We start from the raw sequence: 19,857 nt of genomic DNA, 5'->3' as shown, positions 1-19,857 counted from the left end.
GCCAGTAACACCTTCCTTTGGACCAGAGTACAGTCTGTTTATATCTGCCAGTAACACCTTCCTTTGGACCAGAGTCCAGTCTGTTTATATCTGCCAGTAACACCTTTCTTTGGACCAGAGTACAGTCTGTTTATATCTGCCAGTAACACCTTCCTTTGGACCAGAGTACAGTCTGTTTATATCTGCCAGTAACACCTTCCTTTGGACCAGAGTCCAGTCTGTTTATATCTGCCAGTAACACCTTCCTTTGGACCAGAGTCCAGTCTGTTTATATCTGCCAGTAACACCTTCCTTTGGACCAGAGTCCAGTCTGTTTATATCTGCCAGTAACACCTTCCTTTGGACCAGAGTCCAGTCTGTTTATATCTGCCAGTAACACCTTCCTTTGGACCAGAGTACAGTCTGTTTATATCTGCCAGTAACACCTTCCTTTGGACCAGAGTACAGTCTGTTTATATCTGCCAGTAACACCTTCCTTTGGACCAGAGTCCAGTCTGTTTATATCTGCCAGTAACACCTTCCTTTGGACCAGAGTCCAGTCTGTTTATATCTGCCAGTAACACCTTCCTTTGGACCAGAGTACAGTCTGTTTATATCTGCCAGTAACACCTTCCTTTGGACCAGAGTCCAGTCTGTTTATATCTGCCAGTAACACCTTCCTTTGGACCAGAGTACAGTCTGTTTATATCTGCCAGTAACACCTTCCTTTGGACCAGAGTACAGTCTGTTTATATCTGCCAGTAACACCTTCCTTTGGACCAGAGTACAGTCTGTTTATATCTGCCAGTAACACCTTCCTTTGGACCAGAGTCCAGTCTGTTTATATCTGCCAGTAACACCTTCCTTTGGACCAGAGTCCAGTCTGTTTATATCTGCCAGTAACACCTTCCTTTGGACCAGAGTACAGTCTGTTTATATCTGCCAGTAACACCTTCCTTTGGACCAGAGTACAGTCTGTTTATATCTGCCAGTAACACCTTCCTTTGGACCAGAGTACAGTCTGTTTATATCTGCCAGTAACACCTTCCTTTGGACCAGAGTCCAGTCTGTTTATATCTGCCAGTAACACCTTCCTTTGGACCAGAGTACAGTCTGTTTATATCTGCCAGTAACACCTTCCTTTGGACCAGAGTCCAGTCTGTTTATATCTGCCAGTAACACCTTCCTTTGGACCAGAGTCCAGTCTGTTTATATCTGCCAGTAACACCTTCCTTTGGACCAGAGTACAGTCTGTTTATATCTGCCAGTAACACCTTCCTTTGGACCAGAGTACAGTCTGTTTATATCTGCCAGTAACACCTTCCTTTGGACCAGAGTACAGTCTGTTATTATCTGCCAGTAACACCTTCCTTTGGACCAGAGTACAGTCTGTTTATATCTGCCAGTAACACCTTCCTTTGGACCAGAGTACAGTCTGTTTATATCTGCCAGTAACACCTTCCTTTGGACCAGAGTACAGTCTGTTTATATCTGCCAGTAACACCTTCCTTTGGACCAGAGTACAGTCTGTTTATATCTGCCAGTAACACCTTCCTTTGGACCAGAGTCCAGTCTGTTTATATCTGCCAGTAACACCTTCCGTTGGACCAGAGTCCAGTCTGTTTATATCTGCCAGTAACACCTTCCTTTGGACCAGAGTACAGTCTGTTTATATCTGCCAGTAACACCTTCCTTTGGACCAGAGTACAGTCTGTTATTATCTGCCAGTAACACCTTCCTTTGGACCAGAGTCCAGTCTGTTTATATCTGCCAGTAACACCTTCCTTTGGACCAGAGTACAGTCTGTTTATATCTGCCAGTAACACCTTCCTTTGGACCAGAGTACAGTCTGTTTATATCTGCCAGTAACACCTTCCTTTGGACCAGAGTACAGTCTGTTTATATCTGCCAGTAACACCTTCCTTTGGACCAGAGTACAGTCTGTTTATATCTGCCAGTAACACCTTCCTTTGGACCAGAGTACAGTCTGTTTATATCTGCCAGTAACACCTTCCTTTGGACCAGAGTACAGTCTGTTTATATCTGCCAGTAACACCTTCCTTTGGACCAGAGTCCAGTCTGTTTATATCTGCCAGTAACACCTTCCTTTGGACCAGAGTCCAGTCTGTTTATATCTGCCAGTAACACCTTCCTTTGGACCAGAGTACAGTCTGTTTATATCTGCCAGTAACACCTTCCTTTGGACCAGAGTACAGTCTGTTTATATCTGCCAGTAACACCTTCCTTTGGACCAGAGTACAGTCTGTTTATATCTGCCAGTAACACCTTCCTTTGGACCAGAGTCCAGTCTGTTTATATCTGCCAGTAACACCTTCCTTTGGACCAGAGTCCAGTCTGTTTATATCTGCCAGTAACACCTTCCTTTGGACCAGAGTACAGTCTGTTTATATCTGCCAATAACACCTTCCTTTGGACCAGAGTACAGTCTGTTTATATCTGCCAGTAACACCTTCCTTTGGACCAGAGTACAGTCTGTTTATATCTGCCAGTAACACCTTCCTTTGGACCAGAGTACAGTCTGTTTATATCTGCCAGTAACACCTTCCTTTGGACCAGAGTACAGTCTGTTTATATCTGCCAGTAACACCTTCCTTTGGACCAGAGTACAGTCTGTTTATATCTGCCAGTAACACCTTCCTTTGGACCAGAGTCCAGTCTGTTTATATCTGCCAGTAACACCTTCCTTTGGACCAGAGTACAGTCTGTTTATATCTGCCAGTAACACCTTCCTTTGGACCAGAGTACAGTCTGTTTATATCTGCCAGTAACACCTTCCTTTGGACCAGAGTACAGGAAATACCAAACAGGAAATACCAAACAGGAAATACCAAACAGGAAATACCAAAGCCGCATGATGCTAATGAACACCTGTAATCTACAGCAGATACTGACCGTCCCAATTGGCACCCTATTCCCTATATAGTGCACTACATAGAGAAGAAAATTGACAGTTTCCGAGGGTGTCTCAGGGGGAGTTGGGATATGAAAAAAAAAAAAAAACATTTCCAATTCACACATGCGTATTAACACACACTTGTACACGTGTGAAATAGGAACATGTATAAGCACCGACCTAATTTTTCTTATTTACTGACTGAGCCTAGTGTAGGTCTCTGGGGAAATACCAGCGCTGGATATATAGCTGTGTTGGCAAGAGAAAGGTTGTGGGTTCAATTATGCAGGGATCATACATATTTAAAAAAAAACTCACTGCACTCTAACAGGTTTTGGATAAAAGCATGGTTCCTAGAACGGTTTGATACTGCAGTCAGCATGGTTTTACCACTAGATGGCAGTGTTGATCAGGAGGTAAAACTCTGACTACATGTACATCTCTAGCAGGGCTGTCCAATCCTGGTCCATGGAGGGCCACTTCTGGTGTTTTAGATCAGGGCTGTCCAATCCTGGTCCATGGAGGGCCACTTCTGGTGTTTTAGATCAGGGCTGTCCAATCCTGGTCCAATCCTGGTCCATGGAGGGCCACTTCTGGTGTTTTAGATCAGGGCTGTCCAATCCTGGTCCATGGAGGGCCACTTCTGGTGTTTTAGATCAGGGCTGTCCAATCCTGGTCCATGGAGGGCCACTTCTGGTGTTTTAGATCAGGGCTGTCCAATCCTGGTCCATGGAGGGCCACTTCTGGTGTTCTAGATCAGGGCTGTCCAATCCTGGTCCATGGAGGGCCACTTCTGGTGTTTTAGATCAGGGCTGTCCAATCCTGGTCCTGGAGGCCCACTTCTGGTTTTCATCCTCTCCTTCTAATCAGGGACTGATTCAGACCTGGGACACCAGGTGAGTGCAATTAACTACCAGGTAGAAACAAAAACCAGAAGTGTTTCGGCCCTCCAGGACCGGGATTGGCCAACCCTGATCTACAGGCTACTACACAACCACGAGAGCAACAAAACAACCCTACATATTAACATCATGTATGTTACATCATTTAATCCGTTTTTTAAAAAGCTTCTTTGGGGATTTTTTTTTTTGTTCTTCTGTATTCTGCATTAATGATCTGATACTCATTAAAATAATGGTGCAAAACATAATAGCTTGTTTTGCAGCTTGGGGCTAAGGGAGAACGATACAGGAAAGTAGAGTGTGGAATGTAACATTACCAGACCAAAATATCTAAATAAACAAGTCTTAGGTTCATATAAAGGTGAAGTTCTTTAAATACTACAAGTGCTTCCCCTCTTAATATTAAGAACAGCTTCTCTGTCTACCTGCTTCTCTGTCTACCAGCTTCTCTGTCTACCTGCTTCTCTGTCTACCTGCTTCTCTGTCTACCTGCTTCTCTGTCTACCAGCTTCTCTGTCTACCTGCTTCTCTGTCTACCTGCTTCTCTGTCTACCAGCTTCTCTGTCTACCTGCTTCTCTGTCTACCAGCTTCTCTGTCTACCAGCTTCTCGGTCTACCTGCTTCTCGGTCTACCTGCTTCTCTGTATACCTGCTTCTCTGTCTACCTGCTTCTCTGTCTGTCTACCTGCTTCTCTGTCTGTCTACCTGCTTCTCTGCTGTCTGTGCGGTCTAAACGATTCAGGAACTCTCTCCACCCATACAGTTTACTACACGTACAGAGACAAACAGACAGAGACAGGCCAACTCCAGCCTCTCAGACTAGGTGACAACCAAGGTTGGACATTTTATTTATTTTTTATTTCACCTTTATTTAACCAGGTAAGCCAGTTGAGAACAAGTTCTCATTTCCAACTGCGACCTGGCCAAGATAAAGCAAAGCAGTGCGATAAAAACAACAACACAGAGTTACATATGGGGTAAAACAAAAACAGAAAGTCAAAAATAAAACAGAAAATCTATATACAGTGTGTGCAAATGTAGCAAGTTATGGAGGTAAGGCAATAAATAGGCTATAGTGCAAATTAATTACAATTAGTATTAACACTGGAATGATAGATATGCAAGAGATGATGTGCAAATAGAGATACTGGGGTACAAATGAGCAAAATAAATAACAATAAATAAATAAATAAATGAACACCCGCCACCTGCCAAATGCGGGTAGAATTTGTCATTGGCGGGTAAGAATGGTCACACACAGCATTTTGGGAACAGTTTTTTTTATTTTTATCCAAAGGCCACGTAGACAGACGTTGGTCGAATTAACCTGAAAGGCTCCTAAAGTGTGACTTAGTCCTGGTGTTTCATGGCTAGTTCAATCGCTCTGTTCACACACTAGGTTGTTTTTTCAATAATAATATAATAATAATAATAATAATAATATGCCATTTAGCAGACGCTTTTATCCAAAGCGACTTACAGTCATGCGTGCATATTTTTTTTTTTTTTTTTTTTTTGTGTATGGGTGGTCCCGGGGATCGAACCCACTACCTTGGCGTTACAAGCGCCGTGCTCTACCAGCTGAGCTACAGAGGACCATCTGTCTGCTGCTAGGAGGTCATCGCAGTTGGAGATTTATTTCACCACAGACAAGCGAGTGTCCAAGTTACTGCGGTAACGGCATGTCCTTTAAAAGGACCAGCTTTTTTCTTTTTCTTACCTTAATGATTGTGCTTGATTGATCGTGGATCGCACCCAAAAACGTTTCATTCATGAACTTTTAGTCATTGTTTGCCTGGATGTATTTGTGTGCTTCTACATTTCTACATCATGTAGTCCTTGTTTCGGTTTGTTTTGACGCAGAGCTGAACTATAATAAATAAGCCGTATCGCTCAGCATTCTATGGCAGGGTGTTGATTCTTGATGTTCAGTTGTAGAACTGTTTATCTGTTTTTACTATTGTATCTAAATATTTTTTTTTTTTAACATACATTGGTTAAAAGACACAGGTCACAAAACTAAAATGAAATTCAGCAATATACCCCATTACTTCTTACTACACTGAAGGTGGGGTTTGGGGTGCTGAGGAGTATTTCTGTCTGTAATAAAGCCCTTTTGTGGGGAAAAAACTCATTCTGATTGGCTGGGTCTGGCTCCCCAGTGGGTGGGCCTCCTCCCAGGCCCACCCCATGGCTGCGCCCCTGCCCAGTCATGTGAAATCCATAGATTAGGGCCTAATGAATTCATTTCAATTGACTGATTTCCTTAAATGAACTGTAACTCAGTAAAATAAATATTTTGGCTTGTAAAAAATCTGAGTGGCTGCTATTTTTTTTAGGGTTAGTGGACCAACACGTTTATTTCCCACTCTGGTGATGGGGGACACACCAATTCAATCACAATCACATTGCCAATGGGGCATTGTGGAGCACACATTGTGAAAATTGTGGCACGTATTATAATGTAATTTAAAAACGTCACATTGTTGCCAGACTGAACTTTAACAATGGCCACTTCAGTAGTAGATCACGAGTCAACTGGATTGGATCTCAGCATCTGTCTCACTCAGACAGTCTAGTGTTGGAGGGATGGGGAGAGATATGGTAGTGGGGGGATGGGGAGAGATATGGTAGTGGAGGGGGGATGGGGGAGAGATATGGTAGTGGGGGGGGATGGGGGAGAGATATGGTAGTGGGGGGGATGGGGAGAGATATGGTAGTGGAGGGGGATGGGGGAGAGATATGGTAGTGGGGGGGGGATGGGGGAGAGATATGGTAGTGGAGGGGGGATGGGGGAGAGATATGGTAGTGGGGGGGGGATGGGGAGAGATATGGTAGTGGGGGGGATGGGGGGAGATATGGTAGTGGGGGGGATGGGGGAGAGATATGGTAGTGGAGGGGGGATGGGGGAGAGATATGGTAGTGGAGGGGGGATGGGGGGAGAGATATGGTAGTGGAGGGGGGATGGGGGAGAGATATGGTAGTGGAGGGGGGGTCTGCTGTGGCTTCTGTTCAGTCAGAGTCCTGGGCCCTGTTGGGAGAGGTCTGCTGTGAGGCTGCTCTGAGGCCCTGCGGGGAGAGGTCTGCTGCGAGGCTGCTCTGAGGCCCTGAGGTCTGCTGCGAGGCTGCTCTGAGGCCCTGAGGTCTGCTGTGAGGCTGCTCTGAGGCCCTGAGGTCTGCTGCGAGGCTGCTCTGAGGCCCTGAGGTCTGCTGTGAGGCTGCTCTGAGGCCCTGCGGGGAGAGGTCTGCTGTGAGGCCCTGCGGGGAGAGGTCTGCTGTGAGGCCCTGCGGGGAGAGGTCTGCTGTGAGGCCCTGCGGGGAGAGGTCTGCTGTGAGGCCCTGCGGGGAGAGGTCTGCTGTGAGGCCCTGCGGGGAGAGGTCTGCTGTGAGGCCCCTTAATGAACTGGTTTCTGCTTGCACCCATCAGGGCATGTTACAGACAGAGGTTTACAGCAGCGTCGGATAAGCTCATCTGTCCTGTCTCCTGTACTGATGACTGTGTCTCAAATGGCACCATGTTCCCTACACAGCCCTATTGGCCCTGGGCAAAAGCATAGGTAATACAATCCCATTTGGGGCGGTTTAGCATTTTTGGTCTGATCTCAACCATGTTTCTACCCAACAACATCATGCAGCCAAACAAAGAATACATTGGACACCTAGAGAGAGAGCAGATGGCACCTTTTTTTTTTTCTAAGAGTGTAGGTGTCTATACTGAACAAGAATAGAAGTGTGACATTCAACAATTTCAAAGATTTTGCTACAGTTCATATAAGGAAATCAGTCAATTGAAATAAATAAAGCCCTAATCTATGGATTTCACATGACTGGGCAGGGGCGCAGCCATGGGTGGGCCTGGGAGGGCATAGGCCCACCCACTTGGGAAAAAGGCCCATCCAATCAGGATGAGTTTTCCCCCACAAAACGGCTTTATTACAGACAGAAATACTCCTCAGCATAGAGAGATGTGTTGTGTTTGAGTAGAAAGATGAGATGTGTTGTGTTTGAGAAGAGAGATGTGTTGTGTTTGAGTAGAGAGATGTGTTGTGTTTGAGTAGAGAGATGTGTTGTGTTTGAGCAGAGAGATGTGTTGTGTTTGAGTAGAGAGATGTGTTGTGTTTGAGTAGAGAGATGTGTTGTGTTTGAGTAGAGAGATGTGTTGTGTTTGAGGAGAGATGTGTTGTGTTTGAGTAGAGAGATGTGTTGTGTTTGAGGAGAGATGTGTTGTGTTTGAGTAGAGAGATGTGTTGTGTTTGAGCAGAGAGATGTGTTGTGTTTGAGTAGAGAGATGTGTTGTGTTTGAGTAGAGAGATGTGTTGTGTTTGAGTAGAGAGATGTGTTGTGTTTGAGTAGAGAGATGTGTTGTGTTTGAGTAGAGAGATGTGTTGTGTTTGAGGAGAGAGATGTGTTGTGTTTGAGAAGAGATGTGTTGTGTTTGAGCAGAGAGATGTGTTGTGTTTGAGTAGAGAGATGTGTTGTGTTTGAGGAGAGATGTGTTGTGTTTGAGTAGAGAGATGTGTTGTGTTTGAGTAGAGAGATGTGTTGTATTTGAGTAGAGATGTGTTGTGTTTGAGCAGAGAGATGTGTTGTGTTTGAGTAGAGAGATGTGTTGTGTTTGAGGAGAGAGATGTGTTGTGTTTGAGTAGAGAGATGTGTTGTGTTTGAGTAGAGAGATGTGTTGTGTTTGAGCAGAGATGTTTTGTGTTTGAGAAGAGAGATGTGTTGTGTTTGAGAAGAGATGTGTTGTGTTTGAGAAGAGATGTGTTGTGTTTGAGCAGAGAGATGTGTTGTGTTTGAGGAGAGAGATGTGTTGTGTTTGAGAAGAGATGTGTTGTGTTTGAGAAGAGAGATGTGTTGTGTTTGAGAAGAGATGTGTTGTGTTTGAGAAGAGAGATGTGTTGTGTTTGAGGAGAGATGTGTTGTGTTTGAGTAGAGATGTGTTGTGTTTGAGCAGAGATGTGTTGTGTTTGAGAAGAGAGATGTGTTGTGTTTGAGAAGAGAGATGTGTTGTGTTTGAGTAGAGAGATGTGTTGTGTTTGAGCAGAGATGTGTTGTGTTTGAGTAGAGAGATGTGTTGTGTTTGAGTAGAGAGATGTGTTGTGTTTGAGTAGAGAGATGTGTTGTGTTTGAGCAGAGAGATGTGTTGTGTTTGAGCAGAGAGATGTGTTGTGTTTGAGCAGAGAGATGTGTTGTGTTTGAGCAGAGAGATGTGTTGTGTTTGAGTAGAGAGATGTGTTGTGTTTGAGTAGAGAGATGTGTTGTGTTTGAGGAGAGATGTGTTGTGTTTGAGTAGAGAGATGTGTTGTGTTTGAGGAGAGATGTGTTGTGTTTGAGTAGAGAGATGTGTTGTGTTTGAGCAGAGAGATGTGTTGTGTTTGAGTAGAGAGATGTGTTGTGTTTGAGTAGAGAGATGTGTTGTGTTTGAGTAGAGAGATGTGTTGTGTTTGAGTAGAGAGATGTGTTGTGTTTGAGTAGAGAGATGTGTTGTGTTTGAGGAGAGAGATGTGTTGTGTTTGAGAAGAGATGTGTTGTGTTTGAGCAGAGAGATGTGTTGTGTTTGAGTAGAGAGATGTGTTGTGTTTGAGGAGAGATGTGTTGTGTTTGAGTAGAGAGATGTGTTGTGTTTGAGTAGAGAGATGTGTTGTATTTGAGTAGAGATGTGTTGTGTTTGAGCAGAGAGATGTGTTGTGTTTGAGTAGAGAGATGTGTTGTGTTTGAGGAGAGAGATGTGTTGTGTTTGAGTAGAGAGATGTGTTGTGTTTGAGTAGAGAGATGTGTTGTGTTTGAGCAGAGATGTTTTGTGTTTGAGAAGAGAGATGTGTTGTGTTTGAGAAGAGATGTGTTGTGTTTGAGAAGAGATGTGTTGTGTTTGAGCAGAGAGATGTGTTGTGTTTGAGGAGAGAGATGTGTTGTGTTTGAGAAGAGATGTGTTGTGTTTGAGAAGAGAGATGTGTTGTGTTTGAGAAGAGATGTGTTGTGTTTGAGAAGAGAGATGTGTTGTGTTTGAGGAGAGATGTGTTGTGTTTGAGTAGAGATGTGTTGTGTTTGAGCAGAGATGTGTTGTGTTTGAGAAGAGAGATGTGTTGTGTTTGAGAAGAGAGATGTGTTGTGTTTGAGTAGAGAGATGTGTTGTGTTTGAGCAGAGATGTGTTGTGTTTGAGTAGAGAGATGTGTTGTGTTTGAGTAGAGAGATGTGTTGTGTTTGAGTAGAGAGATGTGTTGTGTTTGAGCAGAGAGATGTGTTGTGTTTGAGCAGAGAGATGTGTTGTGTTTGAGCAGAGAGATGTGTTGTGTTTGAGCAGAGAGATGTGTTGTGTTTGAGTAGAGAGATGTGTTGTGTTTGAGCAGAGATGTGTTGTGTTTGAGCAGAGATGTGTTGTGTTTGAGCAGAGAGATGTGTTGTGTTTGAGTAGAGAGATGTGTTGTGTTTGAGGAGAGAGATGTGTTGTGTTTGAGGAGAGATGTGTTGTGTTTGAGCAGAGATGTGTTGTGTTTGAGAAGAGAGATGTGTTGTGTTTGAGAAGAGAGATGTGTTGTGTTTGAGTAGAGAGATGTGTTGTGTTTGAGCAGAGATGTGTTGTGTTTGAGTAGAGAGATGTGTTGTGTTTGAGTAGAGAGATGTGTTGTGTTTGAGTAGAGAGATGTGTTGTGTAGCTCCTGAGTGGCGCAGTGGTCTAAGGCACTGCATCGCAGTGCTAACTGTGCTACTAGAGATCCTGGTTCGAATCCAGGCTCTGTCGCAGCCGGCCGCGACCGGGAGACTCATGGGCGGCGCACAATTGGCCCAGCGTCGTCCAGGGTAGGGGAGGGAATGGCCGGCAGGGATGTAGCTCAGTTGATAGAGCATGGCGTTTGCAACGCCAGGGTTGTGGGTTCGTTTCCCATGGGGGGCCAGTATAAAAAAAAAAAAAATCTATTCACTAACTGTAAGTCGCTCTGGATAAGAGCGTCTGCTAAATGACTAAAATGTAAAATGTAAATGTAAATGTGTTTGAGCAGAGAGATGTGTTGTGTTTGAGCAGAGAGATGTGTTGTGTTTGAGCAGAGAGATGTGTTGTGTTTGAGCAGAGAGATGTGTTGTGTTTGAGTAGAGAGATGTGTTGTGTTTGAGCAGAGATGTGTTGTGTTTGAGCAGAGAGATGTGTTGTGTTTGAGGAGAGAGATGTGTTGTGTTTGAGGAGAGAGATGTGTTGTGTTTGAGGAGAGAGATGTGTTGTGTTTGAGGAGAGAGATGTGTTGTGTTTGAGAAGACATGTGTTGTGTTTGAGAAGAGATGTGTTGTGTTTGAGCAGAGATGTGTTGTGTTTGAGAAGAGAGATGTGTTGTGTTTGAGGAGAGATGTGTTGTGTTTGAGCAGAGAGATGTGTTGTGTTTGAGCAGAGATGTGTTGTGTTTGAGCAGAGAGATGTGTTGTGTTTGAGGAGAGAGATGTGTTGTGTTTGAGGAGAGAGATGTGTTGTGTTTGAGGAGAGAGATGTGTTGTGTTTGAGGAGAGAGATGTGTTGTGTTTGAGTAGAGAGATGTGTTGTGTTTGAGGAGAGATGTGTTGTGTTTGAGCAGAGAGATGTGTTGTGTTTGAGCAGAGAGATGTGTTGTGTTTGAGCAGAGAGATGTGTTGTGTTTGAGCAGAGATGTGTTGTGTTTGAGAAGAGAGATGTGTTGTGTTTGAGGAGAGATGTGTTGTGTTTGAGCAGAGAGATGTGTTGTGTTTGAGCAGAGATGTGTTGTGTTTGAGAAGAGATGTGTTGTGTTTGAGCAGAGATGTGTTGTGTTTGAGTAGAGATATGTGTTGTGTTTGAGTAGAGAGATGTGTTGTGTTTGAGTAGAGAGATGTGTTGTGTTTGAGGAGAGATGTGTTGTGTTTGAGCAGAGAGATGTGTTGTGTTTGAGTAGAGAGATGTGTTGTGTTTGAGCAGAGAGATGTGTTGTGTTTGAGTAGAGAGATGTGTTGTGTTTGAGTAGAGAGATGTGTTGTGTTTGAGAAGAGAGATGTGTTGTGTTTGAGTAGAGAGATGTGTTGTGTTTGAGTAGAGAGATGTGTTGTGTTTGAGAAGAGAGATGTGTTGTGTTTGAGTAGAGAGATGTGTTGTGTTTGAGTAGAGAGATGTGTTGTGTTTGAGTAGAGAGATGTGTTGTGTTTGAGTAGAGAGATGTGTTGTGTTTGAGTAGAGAGATGTGTTGTGTTTGAGTAGAGAGATGTGTTGTGTTTGAGTAGAGAGATGTGTTGTGTTTGAGAAGAGAGATGTGTTGTGTTTGAGCAGAGAGATGTTGTGTTTGAGTACTTTAATTGGAGAGCATGTCTACTTACTGTTGTGCTTGAACACCCGGATGGTTGCCCCTGACAACCTGGCCCCCAAGATCAGAGAGGTGTGGTTCAGCTCATCACTCAGAATCAGACAGCCCTGGAAACAAGAACAGGCAACACAGGGGTTACAAAGTAGTAGTGGTATGTTGGTGCTGTATAGATTAGATGTAGCCTGACGTCCCAGGTATGTTGGTGCTGTATAGATTAGATGTAGCCTGTTGTCCCAGGTATGTTGGTGCTGTATAGATTAGATGTAGCCTGTTGTCCCAGGTATGTTGGTGCTGTATAGATTAGATGTAGCCTGATGTCCCAGGTCTGTTGGTGCTGTATAGATTAGATGTAGCCTGTTGTCCCAGGTATGTTGGTGCTGTATAGATTAGATGTAGCCTGATGTCCCAGGTCTGTTGGTGCTGTATAGATTAGATGTAGCCTGTTGTCCCAGGTATGTTGGCGCTGTATAGATTAGATGTAGCCTGTTGTCCCAGGTATGTTGGTGCTGTATAGATTAGATGTAGCCTGTTGTCCCAGGTATGTTGGTGCTGTATAGATTAGATGTAGCCTGATGTCCCAGGTCTGTTGGTGCTGTATAGATTAGATGTAGCCTGTTGTCCCAGGTATGTTGGCGCTGTATAGATTAGATGTAGCCTGTTGTCCCAGGTATGTTGGTGCTGTATAGATTAGATGTAGCCTGTTGTCCCAGGTATGTTGGTGCTGTATAGATTAGATGTAGCCTGTTGTCCCAGGTATGTTGGTGCTGTATAGATTAGATGTAGCCTGATGTCCCAGGTCTGTTGGTGCTGTATAGATTAGATGTAGCCTGATGTCCCAGGTCCCGGATGTCCTACTACATTCGACAAAATATGAAGTATACAAACAGTGGACACTATTTCCGTGATTTTAGGGCCCATAGTGCAATTCTTCTGAAAATGGGCGTGGCTTCACATCGTTTTCCGATTTGAAGAAAATGGCGGAAAATAAGCAGCCGAAGTCCAACAAGAGCGGATACAAAATGCATTCCTTTAACTAATTATGACAAATGTTAAGCAATGTCCTAAAGTATTGACTTTTCAAATAAGTTACCTCACACGTTATGTTGACTGACAATTTGTTAGCTACGCTCTCGTTACGAACTACGTAGCATATCATTACAGCAGTATGCGCCGGTATAGTATCTGAACATTCCAGAATTTGGCTCTGCTTTGCGGAAACATCTGGAAAGCATTACTATAGGGCCCCCCCTAAAACAGAGGAGTCTGTTTATGTGTAAAGGCCAGGGATTGGTCTATAAAAAAACACCCATATTATGTTACATATTATAAATACCATGGTTGGAACAAAGGACGGGGAGGAATAACATATTAAAGATTGGGTCAGTTGTTCTCCGGATGTCTGCAGGAGTCTGTAAATTGATACTGTTATCTTTTATGTAATAAACCATTATAATCAAGGACAGTATCAGCAGATTTCTTGTCATCACAGCATATCAGCATCGTTATCTCGACACTACATTAATGGCGACGAGGAATTTGGGACGTGTTGCGTCTGTTTCGGCGTTGCATCATGGGCTCCGAGCTGACTCTCGCTCCAGAGTCCGGCAGATAAGGGTGAGTTTTCTCACCACTTTGGGCACTGGTCGGTTCGTGTGCTTGTGTGTGTGTGCGTTGAAGGACTGCACCGTCAAAGGACTTGTGTGTGCGCTTTGCTGTTATTTGCTGTGTGATGAGACTCCGTTCTAAATTTCTAAATTTGTTTGCGTTGAAAACAACGCAAACAGGGGGGAGTGTCTATAGGAATTGATAACACTGGGCACAGCGATATTTGACTTGAATAAAATTTAAGGGAAAAGGAATAGCATGAAGGAATAAGGCCAGGAAACAAGGAAAAATTACACTAATTAGGACGTCGCTGATTTAAGGAAGCCCTCAAACGAGGCGATCATTAGGATGGGCCGAAAATCCTGAAAACTCACTAGGTTGATTTTTAAGGTCAGTTCTGGGAACTGGAGTTTGTGGTAGATACATTCGATTGTAAGTTACCCCTCGACATATAGTTGACGAGGTACAGTGGGGAGAACAAGTATTTGATACACTGCCGATTTTGCAGGTTTTCCTACTTACAAAGCATGTAGAGGTCTGTAATTTTTATCATAGGTACACTTCAACTGTGAGAGACGGAATCTAAAACAAAATCCAGAAAATCACATTGTATGATTTTTTAGTAATTCATTTGCATTTTATTGCATGACATAAGTATTTGATCACCTACCAACCAGTAAGAATTCCGGCTCTCACAGACCTGTTAGTTTTTCTTTAAGAAGCCCTCCTGTTCTCCACACAATTACCTGTATTAACTGCACCTGTTTGAACTCGTTACCTGTATAAAAGACACCTGTCCACACACTCAATCAAACAGACTCCAACCTCTCCACAATGGCCAAGACCAGAGAGCTGTGTAAGGACATCAGGGATAAAATTGTAGACCTGCACAAGGCTGGGATGGGCTACAGGACAATAGGCAAGCAGCTTGGTGAGAAGGCAACAACTGTTGGTGCAATTATTAGAAAATGGAAGAAGTTCAAGATGACGGTCAATCACCCTCGGTCTGGGGCTCCATGCAAGATCTCACCTTGTGGGGCATCAATGATCATGAGGAAGGTGAGGGATCAGCCCAGAACTACACGGCAGGACCTGGTCAATGACCTGAAGAGAGCTGGGACCTCTTGCTTCACGGTTGGGATGGTGTTCTTGGGGTTGTACTCATCCTTCTTCTTCCTCCAAACACAGCGAGTGGAGTTTAGACCAAAAAGCTATATTTTTGTCTCATCAGACCACATGACCTTCTCCCATTCCTCCTCTGGATCATCCAGATGGTCATTGGCAAACTTCAGACGGGCCTGGACATGCGCTGGCTTGAGCAGGGGGACCTTGCGTGCGCTGCAGGATTTTAATCCATGACGGCGTAGTGTGTTACTAATGGTTTTCCTTGAGACTGTGGTCCCAGCTCTCTTCAGGTCATTGACCAGGTCCCGCCGTGTAGTTCTGGGCTGATCCCTCACCTTCCTCATGATCATTGATGCCCCACGAGGTGAGATCTTGCATGGAGCCCCAGACCGAGGGTTATTGACCGTCATCTTGAACTTCTTCCATTTTCTAATAATTGCGCCAACAGTTGTTGCCTTCTCACCAAGCTGCTTGCCTATTGTCCTGTAGCCCATCCCAGCCTTGTGCAGGTCTACAATTTTATCCCTGATGTCCTTACGCAGCTCTCTGGTCTTGGCCATTGTGGAGAGGTTGGAGTCTGTTTGATTGAGTGTGTGGACAGGTGTCTTTTATACAGGTAACGAGTTCAAACAGGTGCAGTTAATACAGGTAATTAGTGGAGAACAGGAGGGCTTCTTAAAGAAAAACTAACAGGTCTGTGAGAGCCGGAATTCTTACTGGTTGGTAGGTGATCAAATACTTATGTCATGCAATAAAATGCAAATTAATTACTTAAAAATCATACAATGTGATTTTCTGGATTTTTGTTTTAGATTCCGTCTCTCACAGTTGAAGTGTACCTATGATAAAAATTACAGACCTCTACATGCTTTGTAAGTAGGAAAACCTGCAAAATCGGCAGTGTATCAAATACTTGTTCTCCCCACTGTATACATGTACTATATACTCATTAAGTATGTACTATATACTCATTAAGTATGTAGTATACAGTATGTTAGTATGGGTGTTCGAACACAGCTAATATTTCCCTATGCTACTACCCTAGCATTGGTTTGCAACAGTTGGGGTTTGTCTAAACCTTGCCTTTCCGACAACAACATGCAACATGTTTATTCTAATTTTGTATCCACCACGCATAAGAATGTAGCAAGTGACAGCTTCTCTGAGCAAGGCAAATTCATTTATCAGGATCATTATAATCATGATATATCCAAGGAAATGGCAACAGAAACTAAGAAAAAAACTAGTGAAGATGCACAGTTTGCCGTCATTTCAGCTGCTTGATGTGATTGTGTCTTAGCTTTAGTGGGCTAGCTAGCAAAGGGAAAAGTAGCCTAGCTAGCCTCCGCAGCTATCTTTTGGACTCGCCAATCAACTGGTTGTTGCCCATTTATAAATTATTTATTTAAAAAAATCATTATTTATTTATGTTCTTTCAATGATTTGTTTAGCATAGCAACAATGCAAATACTGTAGAATTAATATAATTAATTACCAGGTCAAAATGCCGACCAGCATGTTTGGCTAGCAACTTCAGAACTAACAACTGGCTTTTGCCCGGACTATATAATCTGGTGGAAGGATGAAATAAAACTAATTTACTCAGTAAAATAACGTTAATGAAAACCTGTCGTTAATCTTTTTTTAAATCTTATGTTGGCAACCATTTTATAAAAGCAGTAAAAGGCCATCGAATCTGGAGTTATCGTGAGACACCCTCCTTAGCTTCGTCTCGGACCTAAGAACAGCCTTTAAAATCGGGAGTTAGTCACACGATAATTCCCGGGCTCTCATGCCTTATTGCTTAAACATTAGTCTGCCTTCTTAACTAGGGCTTTTGATGAATGTGTCTCAGTGGCAGCCAGCGTTACATGGGGAGAGAATTGAGGCTAAGCTTCCATGGCTTTGGTCTGGAGGACCAGTTCAGAAGTCCCTGGTACAACAGCTGCCACTCTAGCTTGGTGCTGCTGGGTACTGTGCTCAGACCTGTCTAGTTTGGTGCTGCTGGGTACTGTGCTCAGACCTGTCTAGTTTGGTGCTGCTGGGTGCTGTAGTCAGACCTGTCAGACCTGTCTAGTTTGGTGCTGCTGGGTACTGTGCTCAGACCTGTCTAGTTTGGTGCTGCTGGGTGCTGTGCTCAGACCTGTCTAGTTTGGTGCTGCTGGGTGCTGTGGTCAGACCTGTCAGACAGGTCTAGTTTGGTGCTGCTGGGTGCTGCAGTCAGACCTGTCAGACAGGTCTAGTTTGGTGCTGCTGGGTGCTGCAGTCAGACCTGTCAGACAGGTCTAGTTTGGTGCTGCTGGGTGCTGTAGTCAGACCTGTCAGACAGGTCTAGTTTGGTGCTGCTGGGTGCTGTAGTCAGACCTGTCAGACCTGTCTAGTTTGGTGCTGCTGGGTACTGTGCTCAGACCTGTCTAGTTTGGTGCTACTGGGTGCTGTGGTCAGACCTGTCTAGTTTGGTGCTGCTGGGTGCTGTGGTCAGACCTGTCTAGTTTGGTAATGCTGGGTACTGTAGTCAGACCTGTCTAGACTGGTCTAGGCTGGTGCTGCTGGGTGCTGTGGTCAGACCTGTCTAGTTTGGTGCTGCTGGGTGCTGTGGTCAGACCTGTCTAGTTTGGTGCTGCTGGGTGCTGTGGTCAGACCTGTCTAGTTTGGTGCTACTGGGTGCTGTGGTCAGACCTGTCTAGTTTGGTGCTGCTGGGTACTGTGGTCAGACCTGTCTAGTTTGGTGCTGCTGGGTGCTGTGGTCAGACCTGTCTAGCCTGGTAATATAACCAGTCCCTGTGGACAGAGACCTAGCCTGGTAATATAACCAGCCACTGTGGACAGAGACCTAGCCTGGTAATATAACCAGCCACTGTGGACAGAGACCTAGCCTGGTAATATAACCAGTCCCTGTGGACAGAGACCTAGCCTGGTAATATAACCAGTCCCTGTGGACAGAGACCTAGCCTGGTAATATAACCAGTCCCTGTGGACAGAGACCTAGCCTGGTAATATAACCAGCCACTGTGGACAGAGACCTAGCCTGGTAATATAACCAGTCCCTGTGGACAGAGACCTAGCCTGGTAATATAACCAGTCCCTGTGGACAGAGACCTAGCCTGGTAATATAACCAGCCACTGTGGACAGAGACCTAGCCTGGTAATATAACCAGTCCCTGTGGACAGAGACCTAGCCTGGTAATATAACCAGTCCCTGTGGACAGAGACCTAGCCTGGTAATATAACCAGTCCCTGTGGACAGAGACCTAGCCTGGTAATATAACCAGCCACTGTGGACAGAGACCTAGCCTGGTAATATAACCAGTCCCCTGTGGACAGAGACCTAGCCTGGTAATATAACCAGTCCCTGTGGACAGAGACCTAGCCTGGTAATATAACCAGTCCCTGTGGACAGAGACCTAGCCTGGTAATATATCCCTGTGGACAGAGACCTAGCCTGGTAATATAACCAGTCCCTGTGGACAGAGACCTAGCCTGGTAATATAACCAGCCACTGTGGACAGAGACCTAGCCTGGTAATATAACCAGCCACTGTGTACAGAGACCTAGCTTGGTGATATAACCAGTCCCTGTGGACAGAGACCTAGCCTGGTAATATAACCAGCCCCTGTGGACAGAGACCTAGCCTGGTAATATAACCAGCCACTGTGGACAGAGACCTAGCCTGGTAATATAACCAGCCACTGTGGACAGAGACCTAGCCTGGTAATATAACCAGCCACTGTGGACAGAGACCTAGCCTGGTAATATAACCAGTCCCTGTGGACAGAGACCTAGCCTGGTAATATAACCAGCCACTGTGGACAGAGACCTAGCCTGGTAATATAACCAGCCACTGTGGACAGAGACCTAGCCTGGTGATATAACCAGTCCCTGTGGACAGAGACCTAGCCTGGTGATATAACCAGTCCCTGTGGACAGAGACCTAGCCTGGTGATATAACCAGCCACTGTGGACAGAGACCTAGCCTGGTGATATAACCAGCCACTGTGGACAGAGACCTAGCCTGGTAATATAACCAGCCACTGTGGACAGAGACCTAGCCTGGTAATATAACCAGCCACTGTAGACAGAGACCTAGCCTGGTAATATAACCAGTCCCTGTGGACAGAGACCTAGCCTGGTAATATAACCAGCCACTGTGGACAGAGACCTAGCCTGGTAATATAACCAGCCACTGTAGACAGAGACATAGCCTGGTAATATAGCAAGTCCCTGTGGACAGAGACCTAGCCTGGTAATATAACCAGCCACTGTGGACAGAGACCTAGCCTGGTAATATAACCAGCCACTGTGGACAGAGACCTAGCCTGGTAATATAACCAGTCCCTGTGGACAGAGACCTAGCCTGGTGATATAACCAGTCCCTGTGGACAGAGACCTAGCCTGGTAATATAACCAGTCCCTGTGGACAGAGACCTAGCCTGGTAATATAACCAGCCACTGTGGACAGAGACCTAGCCTGGTGATATAGCAAGTCCCTGTAGAACACCATGCTTGAAGCCTCCATCCAACCAGCCAGTCCCTGCAGGGGGAAGCCTGTCTCCTAGAGCTACTAAACTACTTGAGATGCATAAACCACCCTGTGGCCTCGTCCTTGTCACTAATACCCCAAACCGCCTCGCCCCCTCCTCCTGCCTCCTCCCATCCAGTCCAATCAGTGACAGCTATACTGCTACGTTTCCCCACGGTAACCCCTGGCTGTTCCGTGTGAGCTGGGCTGGTGCCACACACTAACGCTCCAAAAGCAATACATTTATTAATTAAGTCAATTAGCTGGGCTTGTGTGCCAGCAGAGCCTGAGCATGGGGTAATCAGGCCCTGGAGTGGTGCCCTGCCATCCTCCGCTATGAACTGCCTTTGTCTGCCCATGCCTGTGTCTGTGTCCAGACTGTCCCTCTGCCTCCATGCTCCTGGCTAATGTTATGTTTAATTAAGATTTTTAATTAATTGGGTTAGGGGGTTATTACTGTACTGTGCTGTGTTTCTGTGTCCCAAATGGCACCCTATTCCCTACGTAGTGCACTACTT

The 19,857-nt window shown here is 44.9% G+C and overlaps 1 protein-coding gene across 1 annotated transcript in view; it reads right to left on the bottom strand.

The window, feature by feature from the left end:
- Positions 1-19,857, bottom strand: part of LOC121581935 (serine palmitoyltransferase 3) — a 106,623-nt gene that overhangs the window by 38,441 nt on the left and 48,325 nt on the right. The window contains exon 6 of the mRNA XM_041897345.2: positions 12,104-12,197. Within this exon, the coding sequence (XP_041753279.2) occupies positions 12,104-12,197 (94 nt within the window). The remainder of the gene's footprint in view (positions 1-12,103; positions 12,198-19,857) is intronic.

The sequence above is a fragment of the Coregonus clupeaformis genome, unplaced genomic scaffold, assembly GCF_020615455.1.
Source record: "Coregonus clupeaformis isolate EN_2021a unplaced genomic scaffold, ASM2061545v1 scaf0378, whole genome shotgun sequence".
NCBI classification, from domain to species: domain Eukaryota; kingdom Metazoa; phylum Chordata; class Actinopteri; order Salmoniformes; family Salmonidae; genus Coregonus; species Coregonus clupeaformis.
This window is presented reverse-complemented; position numbering and strand designations above follow the sequence as displayed.